The sequence below is a fragment of the Argiope bruennichi genome, chromosome 3, assembly GCF_947563725.1.
Source record: "Argiope bruennichi chromosome 3, qqArgBrue1.1, whole genome shotgun sequence".
Lineage (NCBI taxonomy): Eukaryota > Metazoa > Arthropoda > Arachnida > Araneae > Araneidae > Argiope > Argiope bruennichi.
In genome coordinates, this window is record NC_079153.1 from 69,219,948 (window position 1) to 69,237,436 (window position 17,489).

At 29.2% G+C, this 17,489-nt stretch overlaps 1 protein-coding gene across 1 annotated transcript in view; it reads left to right on the forward strand.

Annotated features, from left to right (window-relative positions):
* The first annotated feature begins 539 nt into the window (after positions 1–539).
* Positions 540–17,489, forward strand: part of LOC129963829 (uncharacterized) — a 192,110-nt gene continuing 175,160 nt past the window's right edge. The window contains exon 1 of the mRNA XM_056078400.1: positions 540–681. Coding sequence (XP_055934375.1) covers positions 626–681 — 56 coding nt within the window. The 5' untranslated portion in view covers positions 540–625. The remainder of the gene's footprint in view (positions 682–17,489) is intronic.

The following is a 17,489-nucleotide window of genomic DNA, read 5'->3' on the forward strand; positions in this document are numbered from 1 at the left end:
ACGAATAAGGAATATTTCTCATACAACTCGCATCTTCCAAGCTTTGGAATTTTTTTTATCTCTTAAAACGTGCTATCAAAAAGCGCCATCTGTTGGGTTAAAAACAACTCCTGGCAGTGTGATTAAACAAACCGCCATTTCGGACTACTGAATGTTATATACCCCAAAGCTGGCAGTAAGGATATAGCTTTCAGCAGTTTCAGGTCTGCATCTTTATAGCTCCGATATTTATTTTAGGTGTTATCCATCTGCTTCCATGCTAATTGATGAAAACACATTTTTGAAGTGAATTAGTCCCAATTGTATTTTTTATTAACAATTGAAACCCTCCAATCGACACCATTCTTCCAGAGCCTGTCGTTGCTGAGGTACCAGCGACTACTGATAGATGTATCTAACGGTACTTTTCTTATCGAGACAGGAAAATGCTTTCTAACTCATTTCACGTTTGATAGACGTAGGTGCAAGTTCCAGCAGATAAAGCTCAGACATAGTGATAATCTTTTCCTCAAATAAAATTAAGCTCGAAAGTATCTAAAAGTGAAAGGACAGTTAGAAGGAAACCAGGGACCAGGTTTTTTTGGTGTTTTTTTTACGGCGAAGACTGAAAAGAAAGTATTATTGAATGTCTCAAATGAGAGATACGGATTACAAACTGCATGTTGGCATGGATACAAAGTCGTAAGTATTTATATATTATGTCTGCACTTAAATAACTGAAAAACTTGATTTTTGAAGATTTCTGATTAATTCCTGATCTTTTCTTAGGAGTCAAAGCATGAGCAACTTTCCTCTTTGTATCTTCAATTACATATTTCCAAATTGAAAATGGCAAATTAGAAGCCCCTATTTATTTTGTGTCATCATTTTCTGGAACAAGTTTATTTACAAATTTTAAAGTTTTGGTAGCATTAGTTTATTTTCTTGCACCATCAATGTATGATACAAAATCAAAATTGAGAGAAAGAAGCGAAATATATTTTCCTTTTGCTTTATATAATAAAAAATAGTTTAGAAAGAAGCAATCAGTTCTTTTTAACAATGTTTGTGATTTGTATTTAATATCGAAAACAGTATGAAACTGGTATACTTAATTGTTATGCTCAATATATGTATAAAATCAATGAAGTCGAAACCTTTGAAAAGTAAAAAATAAATTTCCTGAATAGTTTTTAATAACCGAACTTTAAATTTGGACTAGAAAGTTAACAAATTTGACAATTTAAATTTGAATGAGAGATAGATTTATAATTTTATAGAATATTCTAGCTTCATCAGTTTCATTTTATAGTACCAAATCGAAAATTGCTTATTTCTTTTCAGAGTTTAATCAATATTCATTCTCACTTCTTTTCAGTTACTTTGTAAATATCTTATAGTAAAAAAGTTTCCCAAATAACTGCAATCTTAATCAATAATCCGCAATAAACGCGAAAAAAAAGGGAGAGAAAATCTATTAAAATTATAATATCAACAATAGCTGATGAAGGGATAGCTTTGGCCAGTTGGAGAAGACACTATTTTGCTACGGTATTGGGAAAAAAAAGAACATAAAAGATAGAGAATAGTTTTGTTTAAAAAATCATTTCTCCAATTATTTTGATAAAGAAGACGATTAATTTAATTTTCAGCCACAACCTAAAAAAGAAAGGTTTTCTTATTTGACGTGAGCTATTAGTTATCGATGATTAATGACTCATATCGGCGATGGCTGACTTTCAGCTAAGCTTCAAAATCTATTCAACTAGATTTTTTGAAAGAGCTATGAAAAATGAGGAAAAAAAGTAACATTGGCTGCTTAAACGATGCATAGCTCTAAGTAAATGTACATTCTAAGTATTTTTAAATCTTGTTTGAGTATTTAATTATTAACAAAGAAAAAATTAAATAAATTCTTCGAATATATATATATATATATATATATATATATATATATATATATATATAATATTGAGAGTACATTGTTAGAATTAAAATTTCAAAATTTGATAAATTATTATGAATAAAAAATATAACTGGTGATATAAATTAAATAAATCTGAAAAATCAATGTTAACTTAATAAATATACAGGGTAGCTATAATTAAAGTTCCACTTTGAAATGGTCATAAAAGAAAAAATATTGGACCAAATGTTATCAAACTTGGTATTAGTTTAAAGAAAGTCATGAGAATTTCTTTTCCACCAAAATCAGAAAAAGTTCAATAACTCACCACCAGGGGAGAAATGGCGCTCTATGCCATATTGTTAAACAAAATTAGACATGAAAACATCAGTTTAAAATGTGTTTAATAGTTTTTGAAACGAAACTGTTTATGGGTTTATGCAAAACAACAATTGCTTGCTTAGACAGGAAGAAGCAAATGATTTATGCAGATGCCTTTTATACGTTTTAGAGGTGAGGGACGCTTTAGGATAGAACCTGGGACCTTTTGGGTAGCAGTCCAGTAACGATCCGATTTTGCCAAAACAGCTGTTCGGGTAGAAGCGCTGTTACTGGCTTATATGCAATTCACCACAACGTCATTTAATTTTCTATATAAAAGTGAGCCTGTTTGTCAGATTACTCATTGTTGTGAATCGACAATATCTCTAACCATACAGGACCATGCTTTTCTCATTAAACGTTATTATAAATGGAATAGCAGTGAATGGGGTACTTTGCAAAGGTATCGTTCAGTAAGAGGAACACACTTAGGACCAATAACGCCGTAAGATTTGACAAAAGTGATGGCAAAGTTTAAAGCCAGGGTTTGTTATCTGTTGGTCCTGGGAAGGGAAGGAAACCTGGTTCTGTGGAAACCAAGGACACTGTTGCATTAACAGTGGAAGAAGCAACAATGGAAAATATACACGGTACATGTAGAGTCGCACGTTGAATGGATGTACCATGGAGTACGAAATTGGACATGTACATGTGTACAAAATTGTCCGTTAAGGGCTTCAATTCTACCCATACAACTCTATCGTGGTATATTTTATGCACAGATAAGGCCTATTTTTTTTTTACCTAAATGGCGATATCGACACCCATAATTGTTGAATCAGCCCCAAACAAATCTCTCATGTTATCTACCCAGTTTCATTGCATTCTCTAAAAGTCGCCGTTTGGTGTGGTGGTATGACAGCTAGTTTCATAAGTGGACCATTTTTCTTTGAATAGCTGACAACAGCTGGTTCTTTGAAGAGCAGTCTACTGGACATTAAATTATATAATTTTGTTTTATTGATTTAATGTAATTATAAAAGCTTCAAAAATTGATAATTTTTCATTGATAATTTTATTTAATTTATATATGAAATCATCAATAAAAATTATAATTTAATTGAAATTATAATTTATGTAATTGATAATTTCGTTCAATTTAATTCATTGATAATTTTTGTGGGGAAGGTGATTGAATAATAAAGGATATAAAATTGCGAAATCGCTTTATTTTTCACATATATTGATTTGACGAAAGTATAAGTATACAGAAATTCTTATTGATTACTATTTTGCTTTCACATGAATGCCCGGAAATTGAATAACAGAAATTTTTTTCATTCAATTATAATGAATAGTAATCAGTTTCACTATTAGAAATTAAATAATTTTTACATCTTCGAACTCTGAATTTTACTCACATTGTAATCTGATTAGTTTTTCATTTTATTTGATACTAGCCGCCTTTGGCGACCAGCTGGTTCGTCAATCTTAATGTTAGTTAAAATTTTAATAATTAAATATTTTATGCAATTCCTACTTTAATAGCTTCTTCATTAAAATATTTTAAAACTTCAAATTTTGATAATCATATAATTAATTCACTCATAATATTATAAAGGCCTTCAGTCATAACGTAATATATATCTCTCTAATTTTCTGTTTGCTCCCGTAGAATTTATACTTTAAATTAAAGTGGAAAGGATTAATCTGCAATTAATATAATAATATTTTTTACTGAAACAAAGCATTTTTTATAATCTGATTACTGAAAATAAAGTCACTGAGCGTTTAAACTTTATGGGCACTAAAGAATATATTTTTTAATTTATGTAATATCTCAAGAATTTGTGAACAAAATTTTCTCAGACTCATCATGAACAGATTGATAAATTAACAATGTTTAATTTTAAATGCATCAAACACTGAGAAAATAAAACGAATCGTTTAAAATAATCGGTTGAAAACAGGTTAAAAAAAACTAATTAAAATACGATGTACTTAAAACTATAAGCATATACAAAAAATAGATAACTAACATAAACTAACATAAATGCTATTTAATTACAAAAGCATGCAACTAACCTAAAAATAATTTAAATCCAGTCCGCATCCGTTGTCAATAATCAGAACACAATGCGCATGTATGAATTTTCAACGCCAGTTACAGTAACGCAAATGTGTGAATTTTTCTACGTCAGTTGGGGTAACGCTATGCAGATTAGTAATTTTTAATTTCCTTTATTCTGTTTTATTTTAATTCAAAAGTACTTCAGAATGAATCTGAAAGATCGATTAATTAACAATGTTTAATTTTAAATGTATCAAACATTAAGAAAATAAACAGAATTGTTTGAAATAATCGACCGAAAAATCTTAAGCCTAGCCTCATTAGAGTGGGAAAAAAAACCCAACAACAACTGAAGCCTTACTAATTTGGAAAATTAAAGGAATTTGGGGAAATTAAAGGATTTTTTGGCGGGAAATTTAGTTTTTAATTAATAATTAAAATTCTAATTAAAAATTCAAAAAAAGGGACCCCAGGTGCACATTCCCGACCTCCAAGGTATACATGTACCAAATTTGGTAGCTGTAGGTCAAGTGGTCTGGTCTGTTGAGCGCCAACACACCTACACACACACACACACACACACACATTGAGCTTTATATAAGTATAGATATTTCATTTTAGTGAGAAAGCAATTGAAAAATGAATGAAAGAAATAAGCGAAATCTTTGATATAAGTTGAAATCTTTTCTATCGATGAAATTTTAACTAACGAAATCCGTTTCCCCTAATTATTTATAGAAAATTCTATTGCATGGTCATATATATACAAGAGCAAATCGTAGCTGACTAGCATAAACTCTGACATGGATCTCCTACAATCTGATCGATTAGATTTGCATACGATGCACTTGAATTTCAAGTATCTAGTTCTGCATCGCCCAGCAGAGTATCAATAGCCAATAATTCAACCGTAAATATCTATCTTATATATTTATTTCTCTGGTTACAACTCATGGGTAGTACAGTACCATTATTTCGAGAAACTATTATTCCAATATAGCAGAGTCTTTATCGATATGTTATAGGATTTATTTATGAAAAGGATTTTGAATTGGAACACCAATATTTATCTGCGAGAACAAAAGTTGCTGACATCTAGATGCTCTTTTCTATGAATGTCGATGTAAAAATTATCTGAGACATGGAAACGAATGATTGTAAAGCTGTTTAAGAGCAAGCAATTTATGCATATTAACGCTTTTAAATAGTAATTTGCAACCCGACATATATTCGATAAAATTAATTTTAAAAGCGGAAGACAATCATGATTATGAGACGACAGATGTGATGAGACAATCACATCTGTTGGCAGATTTTCTATTTTGAAACTTGAGAATCTGACATTCCAGTTTTATTGAAATTCCTTTTTGTAAGTGCTTCTGGTGCATTTTAGGGGGCCTTCGCCAATATTCAAATCCAAATTACATTATCTTATCCAACTGTATTATGCAGTTTAAATATTTAACGAAAGAGTGCTAGAATGAAAAGCCAAACGGGTTATAGTTAATAAATTCTTTTTAAAAAGTAGGAAATTCTACATATATTTCGATAAATAGATATATATTTTCCGATATGCATTGCTTTAATTTTATTGAAAGTGAATAACAACGATTTAATAGATTTATTTGAGGGTTTCAAAATTTTGTTGAAGCTTAACATAAGCTACATATACAGTATTTCAAGTTATCTGTTATTTTCTCAACCATGCAAACGACACGCAACAAAAGTAATTTCAAGCCTTTTGATTTTTCCATCCATATGGGAGTCTTTCATCCTTTTATATTCGTAACTTTCGAAAGCTTCTAAATTTAACTTAGAGAAGATAAGATAGGTTTAGAGATAAGATTTCTTTAGAGAAGATAAGATAGATAGAAATATCATCCACAGTGATGAAGCGCGGTTGTTAGATTTTATGACTAACCTTGATTAGTTGGTTTCTCTGGATTAATAATTTCTAAATTTTAAATTAAATATTTTAAATAATTGATCTAAAAGTTTTTCTAAATAAAATATTTTTGAGCTTCAAATTTTGATAGTCATATAATTCATACTATTTGAGAAGTATTAACCTTTCTGTTCGTTGTATTATGCATTTCCCTAATTTTCTACCATCTCTCTTATTGCTTAATCTTAAATTTGAAACGGAAGTGATTAAAATAATTTGTTTAGCTAAATTCAATCACCGAAGACTTATGTGCAGTACAAAATATATTTTTTATAATTTATACAACATCTCGTAGAATTATTCAACAAAAATTTTTTTGATTCAATATAAATTACAGTTTGCTACAATAAGAAAAAAAAACTATCAAATATAACATATAGAATAATTTTTTCTATTAAATGTATACGTTAAACTGCCGGCTTGGAAATTAATTGTTCGGCCCGATTAGAGTGAATATCCTGTATATATAACCTTACCTTGAATAAAGTATTTTTATTGCCTTATATTGCGTGCATTACCTTAAATTAAACAAAATTATGTTAACCAATTAATAATATTGATATTTTAAGAAGCTGCCGAGAGAAAGATTTCTTGCTTTTATTTTTCTAAGAAATGTCATGCTTCATATTTATTTTAATTCCTAAAAACACGTGCTGAGAATTATAACATTCTAGATTTAGTTTATAGAGAGAATTAAATTAATTTCTCAATTTTAACCTGTTGATGTGATGCCATGACATTGATAAAGCTAATTCTTTTTCAGGACCGCGTAACGTGCTCGAGCAGATAAAATTTTAATTTTATTTTATATGAAATACATTGTTAATAAATGAGTTTAAATTATTTATTAAAATTTGATTAAGAGTAGAAAAAAAATTATTGGTATCATTGGAAAGTTAATTGTTTGAATCGTAAAATAAAAAAATCCCGTTCCGGGGTGCATAATTCCACCCTCCAAAGTATGCATGTGCCAAGTTCAGAAGTTCTTTAGTACGGTATAACACACACACACACACACACACACACACACACACACACACACACACACACACACACACACACACACACACACACACACACACACACACACACACACACACACACACACACACACACACACACACACACACACACACACACACACACACACACACACACACAGAGCGCGGGGGCAAATTTAACTTTATGAAATTAAATTCGTTTACACTTGATATTTAATAACTTTAAATTTAATTTCTTAAAATCTTTACTAAGAATTAAAAAGTAATATTAATACGTGTTAACAAAATAGCATTATGGAATTTACTTTTTTTTTATCACTCTTTTGCCTAAAAAATTTAATAATTTTTTTCGTTTCTTTGATGTTTATTATGATTTCTCATCACGGAATTCAAATTAATACTGTTCCATAAAATAGACATAGAATCATTTTATTATTTACTAGCCGCCTTTGACGACCAGCCGGTTCGCCAATCTTAATGTTCGTTTAAATTTTAATAATTAAATAGGTTGAACCGGAGTTTAACCCCCTTCTTCGCCAAGTTGCGATAACGCTCCAAAGCTGGCAATCTTTATTATGCACTATAATTGAACATCTGCTCCTTTGCTTTTGAACATTTCGCAAGGTCGTTGTTGGCGATTTTTAAAAATTGCTCCAAGCAGGAGGTTAAACTCCAGTCGTACCATTAAATATTTTACGCAATTCCAACTTTAATAGATTCTTCCGCAAAATATTTTAAAACTTCAAATTTTGATAGTCATATAATTCACTCATAATATTATAAGGGCCTTCAGTCATAGCCTGATATGTATCTCTCTAATTTTCTGTTACCCCTCGTAGAAATTATGCTTTAAATTAAAGTGTAAATGATTAATCTGCAATTAATATAATAATATTTTTTACTGAAACAAAGCATTTTTTTAATACTATGATTACTGATAATAGAGTCACTGAGCGTTTAGACTTTATGGGCACTAAAGAATATCTTTCTTAATTTATGTAATATCTCAAGAATTTGTCAACAAAAATTTCTCAGATTCATCATGAACAGATCGATTCATTAACAATGTTTAATTTTAAATGCATCAAACACTAAAAAAATAAAATGAATCGTTTAAAATAATCGGTCGAAAACAGGTTTAAAAAATACTTAAAAAACGATGTACTTAAAACTATAAGCATATACAAAAAAGTATATAACTAACATAAATAGAATTTAATTACAAAAGCATCCAATTAACCTAAAAATAATTTAAATCATTGAAAATAGGTTAAAAAAAACTACTTAAAAAACGATGTACTTAAAACTATAAGCATATACAAAAAATATATAACTAACATAAATACAATTTATTTAAAAAAGCATGCAACTAACCTAAAAATAATTTAAATCATCCGTTGGTTGCCATGTCAACAGTCAGAAAACAATGCGCATGCGTGAATTTTCTTCGCCAGTTACGTTAACGCAAGTGCGTGAATTTTTCTACGCCAGTTGGGGTAACGCTATGCAGATTATACATTTTTAATTTCCTTTATTCTGTGTTATTTTAATTCAAAAGTACTTCAGAATGAATGTGAAACATGAATTAATTAACAATGTTTAATTTTAAATGCATAAAACATTAAGAAAATAAACAGAATCGTTTGAAATAATCCGCCGAAAAATGTTAACCCTAGCCTCAATTCTGTTGGGAGAAAAAAATAACTGAAAGTTGGCGGTGGGGAAAATGGAAGATTTTTTTGGCGGGAAAGTTAGTTTTCAACTAATAATTAAAATTCTAATTAAAATTTCAAAAAAAGGACCCCAGGTGCACATTCCCGACCTCTAAGGTATACATGTACCAAATTTGATAGCTGTATGTCAAATGACCTGACATGTAGAGCGCCAACACACACACACACACACACACACACACACACACACACACACACACACACACACACACACACACACACACATTGAGCTTTATTATAAGTATAGATGATTCTTTGTGTGAAATCTAGAATTCTAAACACTTATATCAATTTAAAACAAATTTATTCTGGCATACTTTCTTGTTGTAAATGAATCAAAACTTTTCAACACCTTATAGTCTGTTCCCATGGTAGATCATTTATCATTTTACTTGAACCCATTTTTATACTGATGTCATTTTCAAATAACTTCAAATATATATTTTTGTCTTCTATTGTAGACAAGATTAATTTTTCCACTTGGGGAATTTGTAGAAATGTAAGACTAGACTTACTATTGCCCCAGAAAAGTGGTTGCACTGAATCACCAAATGCCTTCACAGTAAACATTAGGAACTCACGATCGAATCTATAAATGTTCGATTTATACAATAAATACGTGACTGCTACTTGAAAGTACTCGCATCGTGCTTAGGCAATAAAGCACGATGGTTGAGAGAATGTCAGCGTTTAGACAACGCAAAGAGAAGCAGAATGAAAAAAAAAACAACAAACTATTATAACAAAAGAGGCTAAGGAGGACAAGCTGAAGAAACCTTTCTTTTTTCAAATTTCTGCAAAGAAAAAAAAGTCATATAAACAAATAAAATTTCTGCACTATTACTATCTCGATAGGGCATTTTCCATGGCGTGACATAAATTTCAATGATGGCTTCTAAAATGTTCTTGTTTCTTCACCAACGATTTATCTTATTTAACGCCAAAAACAGATGTGTTTTGTGTGAATACAGATAATGCTATTTGAAACCTCCTATGTTTATTCGTTGTGGAAAAGAATACTTTTTTTAAACAAAGAAGAAAAGTTGAATAATGGACGACAACTCGAACAATAGAGGTTAAAAGAATGCTCGGATTTTACATAGAAACACTATACTAATAGTGAAAAATAGCGCATTTTTTTGGTGATGTAATGATCCACATTCATATTTCGATAGATAATACAGAAAAATTTCTATCTCTATAGGTTTAAAAATTACAAAGCATTTCACCTTTCTTCATTTCTGTAAACTGATTATTACTAAATTTTTTATAGCTTTTAACTTTCTCGTATAGAGAAAGTATTGTAAACATCGGAAAATTCGAACTGGGAATGTCTGCCTCTCTGTGAATATGAAAACTGAAAAAACATTTTGATCTAGTTCAATGAAATTTGGTACATGGAATTAAAATCAGTTTTGTAAATTTTAATCAAATTTTGAACAAAATAAATCCAGAGAAAGTCTGGCTATATGAATATTTAAATATAAGTGAACTAGGACAGTTCAAAACGTAAAGAGCTGGATAAATGAAATTTGGTATACAGATTTATAATCCTAAACTTAAACTTTTATTAAATTTTGATGAAATCTGTCGAAGAGCTGACAGTCTGTCTGTGTACTCTTTCGTATGCATATAAACGCGATAACTTATAAACATAATGATTTAAATAATTGAAATTTGGTATGTGATCTTGTGACAAATTTTGGTTTCAAATCGGTTGGAAGGAAGGTCTAAAAATACATATACGAATGATAAAAATGCTAGATGCACACCAAATATCTATATCTCGCAATTATAGTTTGCCCATGCCATTCAAGGCATATGTCCCCTTATCCAAAGTTTACATTTTTATGCTGGGGAAGGGAGGTAAGGCCTTTATTGGAGAATGTGCGAGAAAGTTCAGGCAGGCCACTCTCGTTGGTTTTGAAAACTATTTCTCATTTTTATATTCTCCGATTTTGGCATAGTTTTTGTATTTTCAGTTTCGGACCGTATCTTTAAAGAACAAGAAAATATCGCCTACAGCAATTAACTAATTTTCAATGTCAAATCACGCAATTATAAAAATTCAAATTAAAAACCTGATTATGAGAACATGCAAATTTCTTGGGGGCGACTGGGAACAAATGTAAAATAAAGTTTTTACATTTTTTTTCCGCTGCCTCTTTTTACTTGCTTCCCTTTAAAGGGCCATTTTTTTCTATTCATATTATGTTAAAATATTTTTAGGCTTGAAATTAGAATAAGAAAAGGGATTCGTTTAGCTTATTAGATAAGTTTAATTTTATTAATTAATTAATTAGGTCAATTAATAATTAAGTAACAAATCAAGGCACATCATTTTGTCTGATATAAAGAACTGTAGCATCTAAGTTTCTGACTTACTAAAAAAATTTGTCAGAACTTATGCCAACCTACTTAATTTCATACAAAGATTGATAAATTTGGTGGGAAGCATACTTCCCACGGCCCTAGAAAGGGTTAATACTTTAAACGGCTGGAATGACAAAATGCATTTAAAAAAAGCTTAGTTATTAAAATATAATTGACTTTTTCTGAAAGCAATGATAATCTTGAGAAAAAGTGAAATTAGGGGGTTCTTGAGCTCCAAACTCTTTTTTTATCCTGAGAGACAGTTACATGGAAACTGAGGAGAAATAATTTGGTATATAGCAAAAAGAAATAGAAATATGAAAAAAAAAAATATTATTCCAGAAAAGTTTTCTTTTTCAGTATGTCACTATTTGACAAACTGAATATATTGAAAACATACTCTTCATATGTATTAAGATGTTTGCTTTCGAACAGTAGGAAGAAATATTTCATTCATTATCTAGATAACATTCTTTGCAGAGGCGGATGTAGACATTTTGAGGCCTTTAACAATATACATCACGAGGACCTTCTTTAAATAATGGGTCAATTTCATTTCAAATTTCAACGCATGTTTAACTTTATCAATGTTATTTATTTTAGCTAATCTTTTTATTTCACTAATTTTGTGAAAATATATACGCCTTTATTTATTTATTTTTTAAATTAATAATAATTTCTAATTAACAATTAATAATAATTAGATTAATTTTTAAATTATTAATAATAGTTAATAGTAATTCAAATAATAAAATTCTTGAGAATTTAACTATAATGATTAGTTACTGATATTCTTACTTTCAAATCTAAGCATTTAATTATTCTGTCAAGATTATAAAGAAATAATAAATTTGGAACAGAGAAAAACAATTAAAATTTATTTTTTTGCATGGCTTATTAAGTGGAATATAACATAATCAGTTTATAAACGATTAAAATTCCATTATAAATAATAATTACTTATACTTTAATTAATGATTTTAATAATTCACTAATATTCACACTGCAACATTAATAGTTTATTAATATGAAAGAAATCTATATTTAATTTTTTTATTGCTCAGCTAGGTTAGTGGTTAGTTATTTTTTTAAAGTTTACCTGTAGCCATTGGTAGCTGCCATGTCTGCGTAATTGGAAATCTGCTACTGATATTTTTAATACAGTGTTTACTTTAGAGATACTGAATATCATGTCTCATTAATAATCAGTATATTATGAATTCCCTTCATGCATAGTTATATATAAAGCCTAAAACAAAAATTTGTAGCATTATTCTTATTTATTAAAAATTAATTCAAAACATTTCCTTTTTCTTCATCTGCAAAACGAAGACTAACCTAAGATTAACAACCTGCTAGTGTTTAGAATGGTTAAAGCATTAAGCATTTTTAATCTAATTTTATGTTTTACGGTTCTATTATGATCTTTTATTATACTAATGATAAAATGTGGATCATTTAAATGTTTTTTACAGAATTATTAACACAGATGTTTTTTTGAAAAAATTAAAGTTGCTCTTACTTTTGAATGAATGGAAATTGTTTTTTTTTCTGCAAAAACCCATTTGATATAACATAAAATAGCTAAGAATGAAAATGATAATTAAACTTAAAACCAAAGGACAAAATATTAAATTTATTAGAGTTATTGGATATTAATTTATCAAAATAAAGGTTGAGAAATTAATGCGAGAAGTATTCTAAAATCAATCAATATTTCTATATAATCCGAAGAAATCTGAAGCAATTATTTAACCAAGCACGCAATCGAATCCATTATATTAAAAAAATAACATCATTTGCATTTCCGTCATGGAATATGCCTGGAAAGAATAATTCGATGAAATCAAAGCATCAAAGGAAGCGATCTAATCAAATTCATCATCATCTGCCATCAATAAATTAATTAAATCTTCCTTTCTCTTTTAACCAAATCAAAAAGGAAATAACCAGAATCTTCTAAACCCATATTTTCGTTTTCCTTCCGTTCGTTTTCATTAGCGAACGAATGCAACATTACTTACGCTCTGGTGATTCTACTTGCTGCCAAGTCTCCCGCTTTTCCACATGCAACCGAGAAATAAACCAATCTGAAATATCTGAAAGCACCTAGAGAATAGATACTTGGAATAATTGAGGCGCATAACTTCCTGTAAGTATTAATGGACCAACTACGTCTCCAGAAATTATGCTAGAACCTGAATTCAGTACTAGAACTATTGGAATACGTTTCGTGCCAAAGAATGCTTCATTCTCTGAAGCAATGTATAGGCTACATAATGAGGTACTAAATCATTAATGTAAAAAGATTAAATCGTTATTACAACTCCTTTGTGTTAGACGCTCGTTTCTGATGTTTGATTGTGGAATTAATCAAACATGTTGAATTTGATTAATTCCGATTGACGGAGAAATGTTTAATGAAGTATTTGGGTATTCGGTTAATTTATCGAAATATTGCTCTCAGTTCACTGATGATGTTTTGTTATTTAGAATGTATTGCATCCATAGGTCTAAAAAGAAATATGAATACAAAATTATATTAAAAGAGATTTAATTTAATTTTATAAGCATTAGAATTAATCATAAAAGAACGTTAAAATCGTATGAAATATATGTATCCTAAAATGAAGTTTAAATTCAGAGCTTCCAATCTTCAAACGGAAGGCTAATAAAGATTTAAAGCTATTACTGTTTTAAAGTTACTTAATTTTAAATTTAAAAAAGTTGCTAACATTTGGGTTAGTTTTGTCAGAAATAATAATAATGCATATACTCTGGCACTTTTTCTTCTATTTTTTAATTTTTATCAAATTATTACCAACTATGGCAATTACAATGTATCTGCGTTTGCATATTACAAAATTCATTGATATCTTTAAATTAAGGGAAAAAAAAGCAAAATGCTAATTTTCGTTCTGTGAGCGACTGAGAGAAATTAATGCAGTTGTCTTATATAGTGAAAATATGTTACTGAAGGGTTAATGGATATGCAAATATTTCGAATAAAATGTAAGCGTCAAGCAAGAGAATGAAAGGTGAAGCAGACGATCTGAAGAAAACTGATACGGCGCATGCGTTATTTGCACGATTAATGTTTTACTTCTTGGTATTGGAAGTGACTCCATGCAGACGATTGGGAGATGGAGCTGAACAAACTGTGTAAATTAGAAAAGGGAGTTCAATCTTAGACTAATTAATGGTTTCAGCTACCTGATGGTTTGCCGGTAATATTGAGCATATTTGATTTCGGATACATCTTTTAGATATAACTTCATGCATATGATTCCACAAAATTGTCTGAGATTTTAACTGTCTTAATTGAATATGTACATTTAATTAATATTATGTACATGTTATTCAAAGGTATTATGCAAAGTGCATTATGGCGAAGGCATTATTTGGCCTTTTGTTAAACGAAGACAGTCCAATAATATCACAGCTATCTTTTATATTTTGCGATATATTTAGATTCGAACTATAGGTTTAAGTTTTAAAGCCATAATGGAAAAAAAAATTAAAAATTCTTATTGCTATTAAATTAGCATAATTAAAAAAACAAGCAGAAAAATGCGAAAATGTCACTTATTTTTGAATTCATTAAAATTGTAATTAAAATAAAAAAATCAATCCGTAGTGCCTTTATATATATATATATATATATATATATATATATATATATATATATATATATATATATATATATATATATATATATATATATATATATATATATGTGCCAAGTTTGATAGTTCTAATGCCTGGACAGTAAATCGACAATACACACACACGCGCACACACACGCACACACACACACGCGCACACACACACACACACACACACGCGCACACACACGCACACACACACACACACGCGCACACACACACACACACACACACACACACCCACACACACACACACAAATTGGAGCATGATTTAAATAATAATTTTAGAATAAAATATAAATGGGTTATATAATTGTTTTTAGTTAATTTTTTCAAAATTTAAGTCTCTTACAATGACACGAAATAATAAAGCAGATTAAGGAATTTGCTATAAGTTGTTATTGCAAATACACATTTAATATCTATTAATAGTAAATTTTATGACTAATTCCAATTTATTTTCAGTATTTAAAATACATATTGATAATTTAATAATTCATTTTTAATTATAATATTAATAAGTAAATTAGTTTTTTTGATAATTAGTAAATGAAAGCTGAGGGTTTTTTGATTCATCATTGCATGGATTTCATATAAATTAATTAATAGAATGGCATTATAACACTTAATGTTCTATAAAGTATTTAAAACAACAGTTTTACTGACAGTACAAACAAACGCAATTTTTGTTATTAATAATGTACAACTTTTCTTTATTGCACAGAAGAAAATAATCTTTTTCACAGAATGAGCTACATTTTAAGCTTGACAGGTTTTTTTATACCAAGGAGATCGTTTGATTATGTATAAGCATTAATTTTAGTTTTAAATAAATAAGAGCGTGCTGATAGTTAACATATCTTAACAGCATGCAATTAGGTGGACTGTAAGATTGTAATTTATCTCTTTCAAGAGAAAATATTTGTGAAGGAATGAAGTAATTTGGGTGATAAATCGTTCGAAAGCGCAAATTTTGTTGGCTTAATTCTCTTCTGATGTGAATTTTCGAATGGTTTGGTGAAATATTTTCCAAGATAAATGGGAAGTGTTATGCCTATATATTTTGTTAGCGGAGAAATAACTCGATAGTACATTCAGGGCTCTAGTTTTGTATGGCAAAAACCGTAGTGAAATGTCAAATTATAGCTTTTTTATAGCAGCAATTATTTCGTAAAGTTAATTTTCTTAAAATTTAGGTAAAGATTTTCATTTATTTAGGAAAAATAGATATTTGTAATTCAAAATTTTCAAATGAGCTAACAATTCACTTTTAGTTTCTTTTGTTACACAAAAATGCTAGTTGTATTAATATTGTTAAACTTCTTTTTTATATTCGATACATTTACATGAAGACAAAATGTTACGAGACAGAAAAATATTCTTATTGTTAGTTAGAGGGATTTTATTTTAGAAGGTATTCTAATCGGTTTGATGATTATCGAAATGGACTTGAATTTTTTTTTTTGTTAAGGAAAGAAAAGGAAAATAATAACAACAAAATTTTAAAAGAATGCTTTTATTAGCTCTCTAAAATGTAGAAAAATATTTTTCTATCGTAAATTTCGAGGTCAAAATAAAAATACCAAAAGCTTTAGAAGTTGAGATGAAAACCCTAATTTATTAAATTTTACCCATTTTAAATATATATTTTAATTTAATAGAATAATTGAAAATTTTCTTTATTGTGATATTTACTGTAGCTTAATTTTATCACCTTACAGATTTTATATTAATTTTATCATTATGTTGCTGTCTTGCCCATGATTTTAGGATTTCGACTAGCAGAATATCCTTCTGGGAAGGGGACACAAGTATGTGGATGAGAAGTCGCGGATAATCATAGGGCATAATAATATTGTGATGGCGTTGGTGGTACGTACTTATCATAAAAAGAATTTGTGGGTGGGTTGGTAATGGCTATTTCATATTTCATGTTATGTTTGATTTATTATTTGAGGATGCAGTTTGGATTCGCCAGAAAGCTTTGTGGTAATAGGAAAGGATTTCTCATGAATTGACCTTCAAATTTTTGATATTTTTTCTCGATTTTAATAAAATGATAAACATGTATTTTAAACTGTTTTTATTTTCAGTATTGCTAAATTTTCGACTTTTATTTTAATACATTTTTTAATTATAAAAGAATGGGAGAGCGAGAGACAGTAGAAGAAGTTATAACCACACTGGCTAATCCACCCCACCTAATTAAGGCATTGGGATTAAATCTGATTGACCGGACCGCCGTGACAGCAACTCTGAAAGGAACTGTGATTGAGTCCTAAGGGCCATCACTGGCCACGGTACAACCCTTTCCGTGGGAAGCATTTACTGTAATCGACAGGAATAGCCCATCTTCCCTATTTCTGCATTCACTAGGGTGACGAAAACCAATCAACATACTGGAAGCTTTTCATCCGCATTTCTAAAGTGTTCCCCGGTAGGAAATAAGGCGTTAAAAGAAGAACAACATAGAAATGTGATCTGAAGCTTAAAAC